General features: G+C 63.3%; 1 protein-coding gene across 2 annotated transcripts in view; it reads right to left on the reverse strand.

Moving 5' to 3' along the window:
* Positions 1-235: 235 nt before the first annotated feature.
* The window catches only part of UNKL (unk like zinc finger), a 36,757-nt gene continuing 22,998 nt past the window's right edge, over positions 236-13,994 (reverse strand). The window contains exons 10-15 of one of the 2 annotated variants that reach the window (XM_075994932.1): positions 11,134-11,311; positions 3,532-3,624; positions 2,438-2,665; positions 1,414-1,613; positions 1,066-1,320; positions 236-542 (exon numbers count right to left, since the gene is read on the reverse strand). In XM_075994932.1, the coding sequence (XP_075851047.1) occupies positions 387-542; positions 1,066-1,320; positions 1,414-1,613; positions 2,438-2,665; positions 3,532-3,624; positions 11,134-11,311 (1,110 nt within the window). In that variant the 3' untranslated portion in view covers positions 236-386. Of the gene's footprint in view, positions 543-1,065; positions 1,321-1,413; positions 1,614-2,437; positions 2,666-3,531; positions 3,625-7,700; positions 7,915-11,133; positions 11,312-13,994 lie in introns of those variants that run through there. The other variant, XM_012743526.2, reaches the window with a different exon arrangement.

The following is a 13,994-nucleotide window of genomic DNA, read 5'->3' on the forward strand; positions in this document are numbered from 1 at the left end:
TTGAGTGACGGGCCGACATGAAGGATTAGGTTCACACACATAAAGCTCCGTATCATCGCATATTAAAAACACGGACCGAGAAAGCAGCTCAGAGCAACTGGCAACATCTAACTAAGCCTCTCGCTTACAAAGTGCTTTGACGCAGTGGCCCCGTCACAGCAGTGCAGGGGCCACCCAGGCTGCCAAGGCGACAGTGCTCTGCGGACAGGCGGGTGGGGCCGCAGGTTTGCCGTCAAGGTTTTCGAGGAGAATTACCTTGAAACAGCGTGACAGGGCTGGTGGAAACACCACGCAGGGTGCAGAGGCCCCGGGATTGAGTGACGACGTGGCCATGTGCACAGGGACCACTGGAGCTCCAAGCCCAGTGCCGTGTCCCCCAGTGCCAGTCACCAGGGCAGGGGCTGGCCCTCGCAGTAGGGGCACTCGGGCGCGCTGGCCGCGCAGGGCTCGCAGAGCACGCGGTGCTGGCAGGGCTGCAAGACAGCGCCGCGGGGCTGCTCCCGGCAGGCCACGCACTGCTTGGCGTGCAGCTGGAAGATCACCTGTGGGCAGATACACCGAGGCAGGGGTCAGCAGCCACCCCCAGGGCAGGCCACCCTTGGGCCAGCACTGAGGCTGCCGGCCGAGGGCAGAGGAGAGCCCGGTGGGCCTCGGGAGCATCTCGGGAAGCCACTGCCGGCCACGACAAAAGGAGCGAGTGCCCTCGTGAAGTGCCCAGGCGTGGCCGTGGCCATGTGACCATGGTTCCTGCTGCACCCCGAGGGAAGGGACAGGGCGGCCTCCTCCCCAGGGTAAGAGGGCTCAGGAAGACGGCAAATGTTGAAGATTCTGGAAAGGAGGGACAGGGGCCAGCCTGCCCTGGGAGGAGCACACAGTCCCAGGGAGATGGGCAGAGAGGGCTGCTGGCCCTTCACACGTGCCCGGAACAGACCGCTGAGGGCAGCCTGGGGCGCAGGGTGAGGGTGGGGAGGGCAGGACATGCCACCAAGTGGGAGCCGGGCCCCCCCCTCCGGGAGACAGCAGCCCTCAGGGCTGGTCCCTCGGGCCGCCCTCGGCAGGACTCACCCCGTCCACGGCTTCCAAGTCCAAGCGCAGCTGGCTCTGCAGGGAGTGCAGCTCTGGCAGGGGGAGGGCGCCGATGTCGCCGAAGCCGCGCAGGCCGGGCAGCGAGGACAGGCCCAGGCCCTCGAGCTCCTCCTGCAGCTGCCGCACCTGGGCTTCCACCTCCTCCTTCCTCCGCAGCGCCAGCTGCCGGTCGCTGTCCGCCAGGCGGGCGCGCTCCTTGGCCTCCTGAGCCTCCCGCTGCCACGCGTCGCAGGCCTGGAACCCAGGGCCACGCGGCAGATGGTGGCCGGGGTCCCCCAGAGCCCGGCACCCCGACCCCGCCCGCCCATCCTCCGAGCTCCCCCTCACCTGCTTCACCTGCCGCCAGGACTCCTCCCACTGCCGGATCTTCCTCTTGGCCTCGTCCAGCTGCCGCCGGACGCGGGCCAGCTCTGCACCGTTGGGACTTGCGCTCAAGGACGTGGGGCCGGTGTTCAGGACGGGGGACGGGCTGGGAGAGAAGCTGCCGGAAACAAAGTCCCAGATGCTCCCGGGGACTCCATTCAGACCTGGGTGTGGAGGAGGGGATGACACAGCACAGCCGCGCCCCGTGTGGCCCCCCCACACCCTGACTGCAGAGGATGCATGGGGGCTCCTGGACAGTGGCACCTGCCCCGTCCCCACCGGCCCGCCCCTCCCTGTCCTAAGGCCTGTGTGAGCCACCTGCAGCCACAGGCCAGCACCGCGTGTCGGGAGCCCGTCACACACAGACCCTCGGGGACCCCAAAAGGCTTTGCTCACGAGTGTGACACCTGCTGACACATACGGGGTGCCAGCACTGACCTCTGAGCATCTGGGATGCTAAGAAACGTTAACTCTTCAAAACACAACAGACTATACGAGAAAACATTTTCTTTTATTTTTTTTGAGACAAGACTCTTGCTCTGTCGCCTGCACTGGAGTGCCGTGGTGTCAGCCTAAACTAAACCTCAGACTCCTGGGCTCGAGCGATCCTCCTGCCTCAGCCTCCCGAGTAGCTGGGACTACAGGCACCACCACACTGGGCTAATTTTTCTATTTTTAGTAGAGATGGGGTCTCACTCTTGCTCATGCTGGTCTCAAACTCCTGAGCTCAAGGGATCCTCCTGCCTCAGCCTCCCAGAGTGCTGGGATTACAGGCCTGAGCCACCGCGCCCGGCCAGAGGATAACATTTGCTTTTTCCTTTTTTTCCCCTAGGAGACCAGTACGGTGATGACAACATTTTTTAAGGGAAAGATGTGAACACGGGGCAGTTTCCTGCTGATGATCAGGCACACGGCCCACGCACCCTGCCTGCCAGGAGCTCAAGGCCTCCTCGACCCCCGCACCCAGGGTGGGCCGCCCCGCACTCACCTAAGGAGCTGTAGGAGGAGGCGGAGGAGCCCAGTGCGCCCGGCTCTGAGCGGAGGGGTGGCGGCTGCTGGGGGGGCGTCATGGCCGTGGAGACTGGTGGCCCCGGCAGGGACTGGGCCAGCGAGCTGAGCGGCGAGGTGGACAGGGAGGACGAGGAGTGCAGGGACGACGAGCGGGCCAGCGAGCCCGGGATGGCGACGGGCGCCGAGCCCGCCAGCGACCTCGGGCCTGTGTGGGCGGGAGGCTGGTGAGCGGGCGCCAGGCTGCTTCCCCAACATGCCCCAAGCCGAGGAGCAGCAGCCGCAGAAGAGGAACCTGGGGTGCTGGGGGAACCGGGGGCGGGGTGGGCGTGTGGAGGGGGCCGGGCCTGGGCCGGCAGCTGCCCTGACCTCGGGGGTGTGGCTGGTGGGGCCCCGGCGCTGCGCCCCGTACTGCTCAGCCGCTGGCACGTGCTCCCCACGCTTCAGAGCCCCAAAATGGTCCATTTACTTTGTTGTTTTTAACACAGAGTCTCGCTCTGTTGCCCAGGCTAGAGTGAGTGCCGTGGCGTCAGCCTCGCTCACGGCAACCTCAGACTCCTGGGCTCAGACGATCCTCCTGCCTCAGTCTCCCGAGTAGCTGGGACTACAGGCATGTGCCACCATGCCCGGCTGATATTTTCTATATATTTTTACTTGGCCAATTAATTTGTTTCTATTTTTAGTAGAGATGGAGTCTCACTCTTGCTCAGGCTGGTTTTGAACTCCTGACCTTGAGCGATCCTCCCTCCTCGGCCTCCCAGAGTGCTAGGATGACAGGCGTGAGAGCCACCGTGCCCGGCCCAGTCCATTTACTTTCAAATCAGCAAGAAAAGATGATTTTTCAGGTTAAAGGGAACGATACAGCACGTGGCATTAACCCAACCATCTGTACGAGGCGTGGTGGTTGAAACTCAGGTTCCTGCACCCCTCAAATGCCGTCTCTCACTACAGGGGCAGCGCATCTCCGATGGAGACCAAGGAAGAGTGGGGGTGCCCTGCACAGAGACGGGGGGACCCTCCCACCCCAAGACCCCCCAGCGCTGAGGAGGAGCGCGCAGGCCTTCTGCACCCTACCTGCTGGCCCGAGGTCACGTGTGTCACGCTCCTCTAGGTCCTTCTCCAGGGACGTGATGTTCACATTGCTGAGATGAAGGTCCAGCGCAGAACCTGCGGAACAGCCTCAGCTCAGGGCGGCCCGTCGCCCCAGCAACGACAGAGCCAGAAGGTGCCAGAGGTGCTGGGGGCTGCAAACGAGCCCCCCTGCCGGCCTCCTGCGGTCAGAGAGGCCAGTTCTTCCCCAGAACAGAGGTGTCCAGGCCACACCCCCACCCCAGCACACAGCTCTGGTATCAAATTTGACCAAGTCGGCCGGCCGGGCGCGGTGGCTCACGCCTGTAATCCTAGCACTCTGGTAGCCGAGGCAGGAGGCTCACCCAAGGTCAGGAGTTCAAAACCAGCCTGAGCAAGACCGAGACCCCATCTCTGCTATAAATAGAAAGAAATTAATTGGCCAACTAAAAACATATAGAAAAAATTAACTGGGCATGGTGGCGCATGCCTGTACTCCCAGCTACTCGGGAGGCTGAGGCAGGAGGATCGCTTGAGCCCAGGAGTTGGAGGCTATAGAGAGCTGTGATGACGCCACTGCCCTCCAGCTGGGGTGACAGAGCAAGACCCTGTCTCAAAGACAAAAAGTTTGACCAAGGGGGCATACTTGACCATAAAAAACTTTTCCAGGAGGGTGACTTTGATCAGTAAGTGGGTGCACAGGCAATTTTATGCCGAGCACCAGGATGAAGATTCCTCAATCCAGGAACAGGACACAAGGCCCACATGCTGGGACGGAACCTCGCAGCACAGACGCCCCCCGGCCGAGACGCAGCTGATGGTGTTGACCCCGCCGCCGGGCACCGAGTAGGTCTTGCCCTCTGGCCTCCAAGCCCAGCCCAGCCCCCACAGCAGGGACCCTGGTGTGGCCCATGAGGGCTCCTGGACCTCAGCCCCCACCCAGAACGGGCCCAGCCTGGCAGGGCCAAGCGAGACACCTGGGAACAGCTGGAGGACAGAGAGGCAAGTGCATGGGGCGGGGGAAGCTTTGGCAGGGGCGGGGACGGCTGTTGCAGAAGAGCCAAGGCCAGGGACAGAGCTAACAGACGCCACAGAAGGACAGGGACCGGGGGCGCTGCTGCCTTCAGCGCTGGGGGAGCGGCTGTGGGGGGGGGCTCCGTCCCGCCGCACGCGGCTCTGCGGGAACAGCGTGCGGAGCGAGTCCCTGGTCAGCCCCGAGTGGGCCCAGCCGCCCCGTCCTTCCCCAGCCAGGGCCCGAGGACCCGTCAGCTCCGCTCGGCCTGGGGGACCACGAGCCAACCGTGGGGAGCATGCCTCACCCCATGCCTGGCGCAGGGCGGCCCCACCTGGAGGGGCCGTGCAGATTCCTGACAGCCCTGCCCCCAGCATGACTCCCAGACCCCACCCAGCCTCACTATTCCTCTGGAGAACCTCAGGGCTCGGGGGCTGCTGAGCCGCCCTGGAGCTAACGGCCCTCCCCGCTGGCACCACGGTGCCTGTGGGCCAGGGCCAGGGGCTGGGAGGACGCAGCGGTGCCCGGGATCTGGGCTGGCGCACGGAGGGAGGGCCAGCCCCCCACGGCGGAACCACTCAAATGAAGCTCCAGAAGAAGCTTCCCAAGGTCTCATCCGGGAAGGAGACGGATGGCAGGAAGGCCGCAGGCCGAGGCCTCACGTGTGCGTTCCCTGCTCCTGGTTTCCCGGGGCCCCTCCCGCAGTGGCTGCCTCACATCGTGTGGGACACTGGAGGCAACATCGGAGGAACCGGGGAGTTGGTGTCCGGCCGCCGAGTACCCAAGGACACGCTGGGTGGCACCGAATGACAGAAACGTGCCCTCCCGCAGCTCTGGGGTCTGAAGCCCCAGGCCCAGGTGTCAGCAGGGCGCACTCCCTGCAGAAGCTCTTCCGGAGAGTTCTGCCTCCCTCCCCCACCGTCTGTGGCTCCCACATCTCTCCAGTCCCTGCAACTGTCTTCACGTGGCCTCCCCTCATGTCCGAGTCCACACGTCTCCTGAGGGTACCAGCCCCTGGCCGGGGCCATGACGCTGGCCTCGTCCTAACGACATCTGCAGAGTCCCTGCACTGCGCCTCATCCACGGGGACACCGCCCGGGGCCCCAGCGATCGCCTGAAACTGCGGATAGTACCGACCCCTGAGCATTTTGTTTTTTCCTACACATACGTCCCTACGATGGGTTTAGTTTGTAAGCAAGGCACAGCAAAAGCCCAACAATAAGTAACAACACAGAACGACGACAACAGACTGCAATAAAGTTAAGCGATGGTCGCTCTCGTCTGAAACATCTCATCGTGCCGTCCTTCCTCCCTCCCGCATTTTCTGACCTCTGTTCCCGGGTAGCTGAAACCAGGAAAAGCAAAACTTCAGTGGGGCCTACTGCGTTCCCACCGGTGCCAGGGCTTAGGGCTCAGACACAGCTCGTGGGGGACACCAGGCAACGCCTCCCGGGCCCTGCCCGTGCCCCGCAGGCCTCTGCCCGTGCTGTGGAGCCCTCCTCGGCCCACCTGCCCTCCTTCCCTGAGCCTCCCGCTCCTCACGGCTGTTCTCTGCGGCCCCCGCCCAGGCCTTGTCCACAGCCCTGCACCTGTGGCCTGAACCACCGCTGGTCAGAGGCAGCCCATCCTCCCTCCCAGGCCCACCCCTCTGCGTCCCACCAGCCTCTCCCGTGGCCGGGTCCACACCCGACGGTGGCTCCGCAGCCCTGACGGTGCCCTGGCCCCACACGGACCATATCCCTTCCTCCAGCGAGGTCCCAGACTGCACAAGCCGTAGGGGCCCCTGGCAGAACCCTGACGGGACTCGCTCCCCTCCTCCTCCCTAACCCACGCCAGCAGAGGCCAAGCCGGCCCTCGCAACATCCCCGAGTGACCTCTCCACAAGGACAACTCCGCCGTGTCCTGCGCGTGCTGGGCACGGCGTCATGGTGGGTCTCCCAACGCCTGCCCCGCCATGTGGCCATGTGCCGTAGGCTCCGCCTGGCACGACTTCCAGGCTGAGCATGGGGCGGGCTCGAGCCCACCTTCCCGTGTGCTGTGGTGGGTCCTTGCCCCAGATGTGCTCCTCGGCCGGGCCTGGAAACCTGGACTTGCCCTGGGGCCAGGATGGGGGCCCCTTCCAAGCTCACAGAGATCCAGGAACTCTGCGAAAGCAAAGGCGCAAAGGAGCCCAGACGCAGGAGCCTTGTGTCCCAGGCTTTGACTCGAGCGCCAGTGCTCGTGCCACTGCCCTGTCCCTGCCCCGCCAGGTGCAGGCCCCCTGGGGGCCAGGCCGCAGTCAGCCTCACCTGACCAACCACAGCGCTTGGCCCTTTAGAGGCACCAGCGCAGCCTAAGTGGGGCAGGTGCGCCCGAACCGCAGCCTGGGAAGTGCCTGGAGAGGCGTGGGGAGCCCTGCACCCCACCCGGGTCCCTGGGAAGGGCGAGGGGAGCCCTTGATCCAAAGGGGGAAGAGTCTCCGTTGGCCCAGCACTCCTGGGGAGCCATGGGGAAACAGCTGCTCCCGGAGCGCGCCTCCCTCCTCCTACCTCACCACACCGCGCCCACTGTCAGGCCCAAGTCTCCAGAAACACTGTCAGAGGAAGAGCTTTTAAACAGACGCCCCAAATCTAGGTGAGCCCAGTTACGTAAACCACGTGAGCTGCGCTGTGCCGCCTGACCCAGAGCCAGGAGCGCCTGGTGTTCCCAGAACCCACGGGAAGCTGCTGAGTAATGGCCTGGCTCGGCCGCCAGGGGTGACACAGCACATTCGGCCGCTGCTCCCCCGGGGTCGGGGACAAACGGGGACAAGCCACACAAACAGTACTGCATCAGAGGCTGAACAGGGAACCCCCCAGCCGCCAGGCCGGTAAAGCGCACGCCCGGGCCAGGCTGTCCGCAGCGAGGGGCGGGGAAGCCCCGGCAAACCCGCTCACCTGCGCCTGCGGCTCCAGGCGGTGCCGCAGGCCACTCGCGGCCAAAGGAGCAAGAGCCCAGGCGGAGGGCGACAGCTGCCCCGCGGGATGCCCTCCCTGACCACCCGAGAGCCCCGCGGGAGACAGGTTCCTCGTTCTCCAGCCCGGGAAACCGGGAACCGACCTGGCGGCTGCCAACCCCGGCTCTGGGATGCGGTGCTGCGGACAAGCAGGAGGCGCACCTGGGGGGCGCACCTGGGGGTGTCTACCTGGGGGGTCCGCACCTGGAGGGTCTGCACCTGGGGGAGGGCGCACCTGGGGGGATCCGCACCACCGGGGTCCGCACCTGGGAAGGACGCACGTAGGGGAGAACAGCCGACTCCAAAGCGCCGAATAACGAAGACCTGCACCTTGAAGGCACAGGGCCGACGAGAGCGCACGGTCGGTCCGCCACCGATGCTGACTCACGGCGCGCGGCCGGGCCCCGCCGCCGCGGATTCAAACCCGGCCGAGCCCCGCCCCCAACCAGCCCCGCTCCGCGCTGGCCCCGCCCCTGTCCCACCCCCGCCCCGCCCCGTGCTGGCCGTGGCCCCAACCAACCTCATTCTGGTCCAGCCCCCCCCACGCTGGCCACGCCCCCCGCTCGGCTTCCTCGGAGACCCCGCCCGGCCCAAGGTGGGGCGCGCCGTGGGGCTGCACCGGCACCTGTCCTGAGCCTGCGCCTGCGCCATGCGAGCCAGCGTCCCGGGGCTGCTCGGCCCAGCTGACACTCAGGCAGCACGGGAACGCTCGCTGGACCGAGCCCCCTTTCGTGCAGGAGGTAGAGGGGTCTTTGCACGGAAAGCACTGGAGCCGCACCGCGGTCTGCTCCCCGAGCCATGACCACCTGCACCAGCAGGAAGCAACCAGCGGCAACAGGAGGGACGCGCTCCCTCCTGCCCCTGCCCCTGCCCCTCTCCTCCTCCCTCTGCTCCCGGCTGCCCCGGTATCAGCTTGCATACCGAGCTCATACCGGGGCGGCCGAGAGCATAGTGACTACTATTTTAACCTAAAACCTAATACGCAGTGGAAGCCGAAAAAACATGCCGTCTATGCAATGGTCCCGAAATGATTCCAGATCCGTCAAACACAGAATCAGTCTGGAACGAGCACCTGTACTGCAGCTTACTCATCATTCTCATTCATGCTTCAGTGATAACATAACCTACGGGAAACTGTACCACGAGGAGAACACGACCCCGTCCTGCCGCCTCACCCCAAACCCTGCAGAACAGCTACCGAGACAAGCGCACAGAGAAGGGCCATGGAGCCGGCTGTGTGCTCAGGCTGGCCGTGGCAGGAAGGCAGCCGCTGGGCTCTCACTGGAGCAGCACCTCACCCAGGACTGCAGGGAGCGGTCGGGGAAAACAGGGAGAATGGATTTGATGGCGAAAGCTCCTGATTCATCCACCCCTGTCTGTAAAGAAAGGCAACAACCCACCTCCTCACCTCCCAGGGGGTTCAGGAAACAGTTAAGTCAATGACAGCACGAGGTCACTTCCAGGTTTCTCAGGCTGGGGAATTAGTGACGTGCAACTTCTTTAGGAAGCTGCACTTCCAGGCCGGCGTGGTGGCTCACGCCTGTAATCCCAGCACTCTGGGAGGCCGAGGCCCAAGGACTGCCTGAGCTCAGAAGTTGGAGACCATCTTGAGCAAGAGCGAGACCCTGTCTCTACAAAAATAGGGGAAAAAAAATTAGGTGGGCGACTAAAAATGCTGGGCATGGTGATGTGCATCTGTAGTCCCAGTTACTGGGGAGGCTGAGGCAGGAGGATCGCTGGAGCCCAGGAGTTGGAGGTTGCAGTGAACTATGATCATGCCACTGCACTCCAGCCCAGGCAACTCTGTCTCAAAAATTTAAAAAGCTCTTCCAGACACCCAGGGACGTGGACTAGACCTACTAAAACAGGCTGAGGTCACGCCGCAGATACTAAGTACCGGCTGGAAAAATACCTGCAAACAGCTCACGCTGTGTCTGCAGGGCCCAGCCGTGCCCGCAAAGCACCGAGTCCCACTTCTCACTCAGGGGAGCAGACTCAGGCAGTCTTGCCGATTTGGGGCAGGGACTTCGTTTTCCTGAACACTTTTCTGTTATGCTCGAATTCCACCATTACCACTTTCCTATTGAGGAAGATGAAGTTTATTTAAAAAACAGAGTTTGTGCTTATCTGTAGGAAAATAAAATCCCAAGACATGCGGTTCAGGCCCGTGGCTTTTCAGCGCACGTCCCGGGGGGAGGAGAGGAGGCCTCTCCACGCACCCGCGCTCCCTGCTGACCGTCCGGCAGGGACGTGTGAACGGAGGCACCAGCCGGCTCACAACGGCGCTCCCATGTGGCAGCGAACATGTTCGATTCCCGAGGCCGCTAGAGGAGCAACACACTTTCCCCCAATTTCAGCCTGAAACAAAATACGCCTGGGTTCGTTCCTATGCACGAGGAAACACACACACCGACACCACCGTGAAGGACTTTCAACATCCAGGAACTGCCAGTTAGAGCAAAGGCCTAACGGAGCCACCCCATGTGCACGCTCACTCCTGCCAGGAGGTTTTCAAAACAGGAGAGGGCAAAGAGGGAGGGGTCTGAGCCCTGCCCTGGACCCCGCAGAGACCTCCAGGCCAGGGCGGAGGCGGAGGCTGCCGTCGGAGGGAGCAGGTGCGCGAGGGCAGCTCACAGACAGGGGCGTCCCGGCACCTGCCTCGCTCGGCACCTGGGCCCAGCACAGGGAGGCGGCGGGTCCATCAGCTGCCCGCTCCGCCCACAGCTTCCCAGGGAGGTCAAGCCCCGGGTCTAGAGGGTTCTTCAGACAAAACGGACGTGTGACCAAGGCCATGAAGGGTTCGCCTGCCGGCCTCGGAAGGTCCCGGTGCTGCGAGGAAGGGACCCTTTGAAGAACGGGAGGGTGGGCATTTGCCCGAGAAGAACACGGCACTGAGCAGGGCCGGCCGCCCAGGGGCACACAGGCCTTCCCCAAGCCCCCGCTGTCGGGACAGACGCAGGCCAGGCCGGCTGGCTCCGGGCGTCCCGGAACATGGGACTTCCGAGTGTCCACTCCTCACCCGGTGCCACGGTGTCCTTCACCCCCAAGACTCAGCCTCTGCCGGGGCGGGAAGGGGCCAAGTGCACCACAGCCCCCAGCGCCGTCTCGCCCGCCAGCTCTGCCCCGGCCTGCTCCACCCTGGACTCCTGCAAGGACCTCGCTGCGGCCCTGGGCTCCCGGCCCAGCTCCAGTCATGGGTCATCTGTCCCCAAAACCCCAGCGGCTAAAGACCTCCCAACGCTGGCAGCTGTGCCCACCGGCTCCAGGGCCCACCCTAGCTCCCCTCCACACCCTGTCACCATCCCCCAGCCGAGGTGCCCTCGCTGGCCCCACAGCTCGGCGGCCTCCCCACTCTGGCGGTCTCGGGGCAGGAAGGCGCTCGGGTGGCCTGGCGGCTGGGGGTGCGTCACACAGCCCCCCAGCCCCTCGGCAAGTCAGGGCTCATTTCCACGACAACACACACAACACAACCAAGGTGATAGGTGACCAAAATCACGCGTCTGGCTTTTCTATGAACACAGGCATTTTGCGATGTGTCCTGGAACAGAAAAGCCACTTCTGAGAAACAGGGGAGCTCGGAAGAGTCGAGTGAGCAGGAGGAAGGAGGAAGGCGCTGACTTACCTAGCACGGCCTCCACGGCGCTGCCGGCGGGGCCCAGCGGGAGGGAGCGGGCGGGGAGGGCGGGCAGAGCGGTGGGGGAGGAGCTGCCTGAGCCCGCGCTGGACGCCAGGCTGGACGCCACACTGGAGCTCACGCTGGGAGCCAGCGGGTGGACCGCGGCGAACACGGCGAGGTGGTTCTGTTCAGAGACACACAGACAGGATGAGCACACGCGCCGAGCACGGAGGCAGCGGGCACCGGCACGGCAGTGGGGACGGGGCAGAGACCAGAGGGCACGGCGGCCACCTCCCGCCAGCGGGCGAGACCAAGGGGCGCCTTCCCAACACTGCAAAGGGACCTTGGCTGGCTCTGACACGCGACAGGCAGGGTCAGCTCAGCCGCACAAGCAAAAGCAGCACGAGGCTAGACAGTGTCTCCTGAGTTTCTCCGCAGAAAATGATTTTCAAAAGCGGCCTTCTGCCAGGAAAGATCGGTCCTGCGGTCCAGACAGAGGCGTCAGAAGCCAGCGGCCAGGGGCCGGGCGGCGTGGCTCGCGCCTGTCATGCTAGCACTCTGGGAGGCCGAGGCGGGCGGATCGCTCAAGGTCAGGAGTTCGAGACCAGCCTGGGCAAGAGCGAGACCCCGTCTCTACTAAAAATAGAAAGAAATTAATTGGCCAACTAAAAATATATAGAAAAAATTAGCTGGCACGGTGGCGCATGCCCGTAGTCCCAGCCTCCTTGGGAGGCTGAGGCAGGAGGATCACTTGAGCCCAGCAGTTTGAGGTTGCCGTGAGTTAGGCTGACGCCACGCACTCTAACCTGGGCAACAGAGTGAGACTCTGTTTCAAAAAAAAAAAAAAAGACAAAGACAAAGCAGCCAGGGGCCAGCCAGGCGAAGGGGACAACCCCCCCACACCCGTGTCCCAGAGACGCTGCCCTCCCCGGCTGCTGAGCACTTTCCGGGGTCCCCGGAGCAATGTCCTTCCACAGCCGGCACCACCTCCAAAACCGTGGATGAAATGGGCCTATGACCAGGTCACTCAAGGAAAGAAGGAAATGGGGAGATTCCCGCTCTCTCTGATGGGCAACAAAGAGCCAGATCAAGGCGCGACCCCACGCACCCCGAGGAAGACGCTTCGCGGGAGAATCTCGGACCACGGCAGATGCGCGGCAGTGTCACCCAGTGGCTGTGTCTAAAATGGCAAACTGCAAGGTCTATACAATCAAGAGTCTAAAACTAGGTGGCCGGATCGCTCGAGGTCAAGAGTTCGAAACCAGCCTGAGCAAGAGTGAGACCCCGTCTCTACTATAAATAGAAAGAAATTAATTGGCCAACTAATATATATAGAAAAAATTAGCTGGGCATGGTGGCGCATGCCTGTAGTCCCAGCTACTCGGGAGGCTGAGGCAGGAGGATCGCTTGAGCCCAGGAGTTTGAGGTTGCTGTGAGCGAGGCTGACGCCACGGCACTCACTCTAGCCTGGGCAACAAAGTGAGACTGTGTCTCGAAAAAAAAAAAAACTATATTAAAATGACTTTCAGGCCAGGCACAGTGGCTCATGCCTGTAATCCCAGCACTCTGGGAGGCTGAGGCAGGAGGATCGTTTGAGCTCAGGAGTTCGAGACCAGCCTGAGCAAGAGCGAGACCCCATCTCTACTAAAAATACAAAGAAATTAATTGGCCAACTAAAAATATACACAAAAAATTAGCCGGGCATGGTGGCGCATGCCTGTAGTCCCAGCTACTCGGGAGGCTAGGGGAGGATTGCTCAAACCCACAAGTTTGAGTTTGCAGTGAGCTAGTCTGATGCCACTGCACTCTAGCCTGGGTGACAGAGCAAGACCCTGTCTAAAGAAAAAAAAAAAAGAACTCCATACTGAAATGCGTTTGGAGTTGGAACAGTGTATCATCTCGAATTTGCTACAAAGTAACACAGGAATCATCAACTTGGCCGGGAGGTGCCACAAGGCAGATCCTGGGGGAGGGTCTGTCAGCCTAAGCCAAACCGCCCACCCTAGAAACGCCAACGTGCATTCCCTAAGGCAGGGGTCCTCAAACTTTTCAAACGGGCCCTTTTCACTGTCCCTCAGACGGTTGGACTTCCAGGTACTGTGGGCCCGGGACGAGTTGGCTGCTACGCAGGACAGGCAGTGGCGGCAAAAACACCCGGCGGGCAGGATAAACGTGCAAGGCCGGCCGTAGTTAGAGACGCCTGTCCTAAGGGACAGAGCCTGGCGCCGACCGGCCCACCAGACCAGCTCCTCCGGGACGGCTCCTGGCCCAGGCTCCTCCTCCCCCGGAGGTGTTGCTCTGGGTGACAGATCAGCTCTTCACTCCTGCACTAAGTACACAGAGACCCTGAGACCAATCTGGGCACCGGTCCCCAGGGCCCGGGAGTCTGGAGGGAGCTGCCGCCGGCACTGCCCCGTGCAGGACCCACACGGGCGGCCCATGCACACTGCCCACCCACCGCCCTGCTCTTCCCTCCAGGGAGGCAGCGATGGCAGTGAGGCCTGTGCCCGGGCGGGGTGGCCCACCCGCAGCGCCCAGCTCAGCCCTGTGGACACCCAGCCGGAGCCCCACGCCAGGCCCCGGCGCGACGGCTGCGGGAAGCCCCACGCTCTACAGAAGCCCGGAAATGCGACAGGATGAGTCTGGGCCGCCCCCACCTAGGGAAGACCTGCCCCAAGCTGCTTCTGTCCCTGCCGGGGCCCTGGTGGCTCTGGGTGGGGCAGGCGGGGCCTCCGGGCTGGCGTGGCCACAGGATGGGCGGGGAAGGGCTCCCGACAGGCACCGGGCCGGCCCACCCACGGGGGCTGTGGGCGCAGCACAGGCCCCGCCGTCCCCCGGGGTCCAGGTGTGGGGCGCAGCCCAACAGA

This window comes from Microcebus murinus, chromosome 19 (assembly GCF_040939455.1).
Source record: "Microcebus murinus isolate Inina chromosome 19, M.murinus_Inina_mat1.0, whole genome shotgun sequence".
Lineage (NCBI taxonomy): Eukaryota > Metazoa > Chordata > Mammalia > Primates > Cheirogaleidae > Microcebus > Microcebus murinus.